The sequence below is a fragment of the Capsicum annuum genome, chromosome 7 (assembly GCF_002878395.1).
Source record: "Capsicum annuum cultivar UCD-10X-F1 chromosome 7, UCD10Xv1.1, whole genome shotgun sequence".
NCBI classification, from domain to species: Eukaryota; Viridiplantae; Streptophyta; class Magnoliopsida; order Solanales; family Solanaceae; genus Capsicum; species Capsicum annuum.
Genome location: NC_061117.1, coordinates 207,879,483 through 207,884,067, shown reverse-complemented (window position 1 = coordinate 207,884,067; position 4,585 = coordinate 207,879,483). Strand labels below are relative to the sequence as shown.

Sequence of the window (4,585 nt, the reverse complement as noted above, 5' to 3'; positions counted from 1 at the left end):
CTATACACATGAGCTACAAAAGAATGGTGATATTAACGTGCAACAAATTTGTTCAAGTGACAATGTGGTTGATTTATTCACCAAATCTTCTCCAATTGCAACTTTTAAGAAGACGCTGCACAAGATCGGGATGCAAAAGTTCAAGGATGTTCTCATTAGGGGGAGCAAATACGCATTGTATTCTTTTTCCCCTTCAAGGTTTTGTCCCACTGGGTTTTTCGTGTAAGGTTTTTAATGAGGCAGCCTATATGCATTTTGTTGGAGATGTATAGTCTTTTTCCTTCACTAGATTTTTTTTTCCCACTAGATTTTTTCTAGTAAGGTTTTAACAAGACACATAATCTATCTAGAAATTCAAGGGGAGTGTTATAAATGTATTTACATTATAGCGAATGTCTATCAAGATCTATCAAAATCTAGTTGATATCTATCATGCTTTGAAGTATCTATCTTTTAGTCAGAAACTAGAAGTATTTTCCCCTATAAATAGAGGGGTCTTGTTCATTGTATTATCAACAAATCTTATGATCTCTCATCCCTTAAGAAGAAATAAAGAAGCCTCCCTCTTTTCTCTATTTATTTTTGTTGTTCTTATTTTATATTTCATAAAAATACGTTAATAGTTGTGTCAATTATTTTAAAATAACATGGAAAAAGGGATAAAATAATGGATAAGTATAAAATCGGTGGGCTGAAGGGGTGGATTAAAACAACAAGGAATAAAAAAACAAAAATCAATTATTTCGTTTTTGTTTAGTTTTTTTGAAAAAAAAAATATTTATTATTTCGTTATATAAGTAATTGCTAATATGTTAATTACTATTTCCTTATATTATCAATTATAAAGAAATAGAGTTAGTTGTTAAATATTACTTTCACATTTTGGTGGAAAATAAAATTAACGAAACTTTCATATCTAAACTATGTAAAAAAAAAATATAATTAAAAGATCACACTTCAAAATCCAATTTAAACAATTGATGACTTTGAAATCTGAGTAAAAGTCAAAGAAAAGTAACTAAGAACGGGTTTGGAGTTCAAGGATCAACCGGACATGAATAAAGTTATGACTTGTAGACAATTTGAATAGGTGCAAACAATTTGAATAAGTGTAGAAGAGCATAGGATGTTAGAATCACTACTTTCCGTCACATATCGAAGTTTGAATCGATCTCCGATTTTAATATATTCTCAATCTTATTCTTTCATGTTCTTTAATTCTATTGTGGTGTAGTGTTTCATTGAATTTTAATTAACATGACGTCTTGATTCTCTTTGTTTATTTTAAGAAGGAGTTCTCAAATATATGATATAAGGAAAATTAAACTCAATACGAAAAAGGGATAAATATAGAAGTATGTATAAAATTGGTGTATTTCAAAACTTGTATAGTTTCTGTTTCAATTATGCCAATTTTAGTTGGTAATGAAACATAGGAATTTTCTTGATGCATTGTTCCAATAGTTTCACATAACAGAATTATGTAATGCTTGTATTCGTCATTAAATTTAGTAGCATGAGTTTCACCGATGTACTTAGTCTCAAATCCATTACATAAAATAATTTGATTAAGATGAATCTTTGAATACTATAAATGGTGTGGATACATAGGAATTAGGATTATATAGTCACATTAACTAATTTAAGGTTAAGATATAGTTGATTTATTAATTGTATTTACAGAGGTGGGGGAAAAAACTCTTAAGATCATAATTCGACAATTTGTTCTTTTGAGATTGTGTTCTTTTTTAATTATAATTTTTTAATGTTTTACATAGACTAATCATTCTCTTGACTGTTTTTTCTCAATTTTTCTACGTTTTCATTTTATTTTTTTATCACTGTTTCTCAGTTATATACATTGTATACTTAAACATTATGGAGCGTCTTATTTGTTTCTCTTAGTGAATAATATTTTTACATATAATTTTGTGCATTATGCCGCAGAGGAAAATCAAAGAGGAAGTATATACTAAATTATTACTTACTTTTTTTGAGTTAGTAGGGCATGGAGTAGAACTGCCATCAAAAGGAAGGGTTCATGTTGGCTGCAACTTTGGTTGATAGTTGTTGATTCATGAATTGGTTTCTTTAATTTGCGGAAATTTTGAAAAATGCGATATAGAATTTGACAGAGTTGTGTAACAATTTGCACCGAAAAAACATTTTAGAAACATTGAACTAAACCAAACCGAATCGAACTAATATGATTTGGTGTTTGGTGCACACTTTTCCATAATCGAACACCCACCTCGAGTCACCAAGTCAAATAGGGTGGGTTAGGGCGGGGCAAGACTTGGCCTATTAAGATTTTAACCCGCCTCGTTTAGCATTTTTCTAATATTTTCCCTACCCCGTCCTGCCCCGTTAAGCCCCGCTCCGTTTATGTTATTTTTCAAATAGTTCCTATGTATTCTGCAGAGCTTCTGCTTTTTTTTTTTTCTTTTTTTAAAAACACAGTAAGCAGCAACATAATTATGCATTTGTCTATCTAAACTAGTTTTTCCATCCTTCAACAAAATATTGACAATCTCCAAGAATTTTTTGATAAAACTAGACAATAAGACAATGAGCACATATATAAACAATATACCACCTAAAACAAACTATATTGCAGGTGTTCTAGGTATTAGTGATATCTGTTGATTGATACTAAGATATCTCATGATTGATCTTCTATATCTTAGTATCTCATCAATGATTTAGTTTCTGTTTTGATTAGGAAAAGATCACAGTTCTTTATTAGTTGATTCTTTCCTTATTTGTTGTGTGTTCTCTTGTATATACATATATACATATCAATAAAATGATATACTTCTTTCCAGCAGAAAAATTTATATGGTATCAAGAGCCTAAAATCTTCACAACATTTTTTTTCTTGAGAATTTGTGTTTGTTTCCTTTGCCAAAACAATAGCTCCAAGCAATTACTCCACGAGAACACCTCGATGACACCTCCAAACAATTTCTCCACTGAGAACATTTCCACCACACCTTCTCATGTAGTTGCACCAAGTTCTCCCACAATTTTAACTATGAATAACAATGAGCAGTTAATTAGTATCAATGCTGTTGCTTAGGCAACTCTAAAGCTCAACAATACGAACTAACAGTCATGGAAATACCAGTGGGAAACCATCCTCACTGCATATGACTTTCTTCACTTTGTTGAACAGACACAAGTTCAACAACCGCTCCTTTTCATAAGAGGCAAGACCATCTCATCTGACGTGCCATTGTTGCCTCTCTATCTTCTGATATTATTCCCTTTGTCGTTGATGCCAAGTCTTCCTATGCGCTCTAAAAAAATGTGGCAGCAACCTATATGAAGCCATCACATTCCCATATCATGAGTCTTAGAGAATCCCTAAGCAACATGAAAAAGGGTAACCTCTTTATTACTTCATACCTGCAGAAGATCAAGCAAATTTGCAGTACTTTAGCCTCGGTTGGCATTCAAACTTTGATAGATGAGCTCTTTCTTCATGCTCTCCATGGACTTTCAGCAGAATATGACATTATCATTGCAACTTTGCGTGCCCGAGAAACCCTAGTGATATTTGAAGAGCTTCATGAGAAGCTCCTTGATTTCACGCAGAATCTCATTTGCTCATCTTCCTCTACCACAGTTCTAATCATAATAAACTTTGCTGCTAAACCCTCACCTCATAAAAATCGTTATCGTCCTAATCATGCTTCGTGTCCAGGAAATAACTCAAATCAACTTACTGCTAACAATATTAGTGCTCAACTTGCTGGTGAAAACAACCACATAAATCGCCCTCATGTTACTTGCAAACTTTGTGATAAGCCTGGTCATCACGTGAAGCAGTGCTAAAAATTACTGTAAATCCTTTGTCTGATTAATGAATCTGTATCAGATGAACATACAAGAAACAATGCTCAGTCTCAAACATAGTAGCCATGTGATAACCATGCAGCTCACAAACTAGCAATGATGGAAATTATCTTGTTGACTCTAGTGCCCCGCATCACGTCACGTAGGATCTCCAAAATCTGTCCCTTCACTCCAATTATCATGGTAGTGAAAACATTATGCTTAGTGATGGTAACGAACACAAAATCATCCATACAGGATCTACTTTTTACCATCAGCTTCTCGGGCTTTAACTTTATCCAATATTTTATATGTTCCAAAGATGAAGAAGAACCTTATTTCTGTTTATCAGCTTTGTAATTATAATTATATCTCTATCTTATTCTTACCTTATTCATTTGTTGTGAAGGACTTTTGCACGGGGGCACCTCTACAGCAGGGAAACCTGAAAACGGTGTTTATCCATGGCCTTCATCTCTTTGATCACCAACCTCTCCTCAAGCCCTTATCACTACCACCACTACATATACTTCCAATTGGTATCGACGTCTCAGTCACCCATCCTCCCCCACTCTTTGACAAGTTTTCAAGCTTTTAGATATTTCATCTTTATTAGAAAAATCCTTTCTTTACAATTCTTGTAAATGCAGTAAAATGCATAAGTTTCCTTTCTACAACTCTACAATAAAGAGCAATGCTCCTTAGGAATATATTTATTTGGATGTTTGGGTTCCTTCACCAAAAATTT

The 4,585-nt window shown here is 32.9% G+C and overlaps 1 protein-coding gene across 1 annotated transcript; it reads left to right on the top strand.

Annotated features, from left to right (window-relative positions):
* Positions 1-3,375: 3,375 nt before the first annotated feature.
* On the top strand, positions 3,376-3,837 carry LOC124885878. The gene has a single exon (XM_047394131.1). It carries the CDS (start codon positions 3,376-3,378, stop codon positions 3,835-3,837), a length of 462 nt encoding a protein of 153 aa, XP_047250087.1.
* Positions 3,838-4,585: the final 748 nt, after the last annotated feature.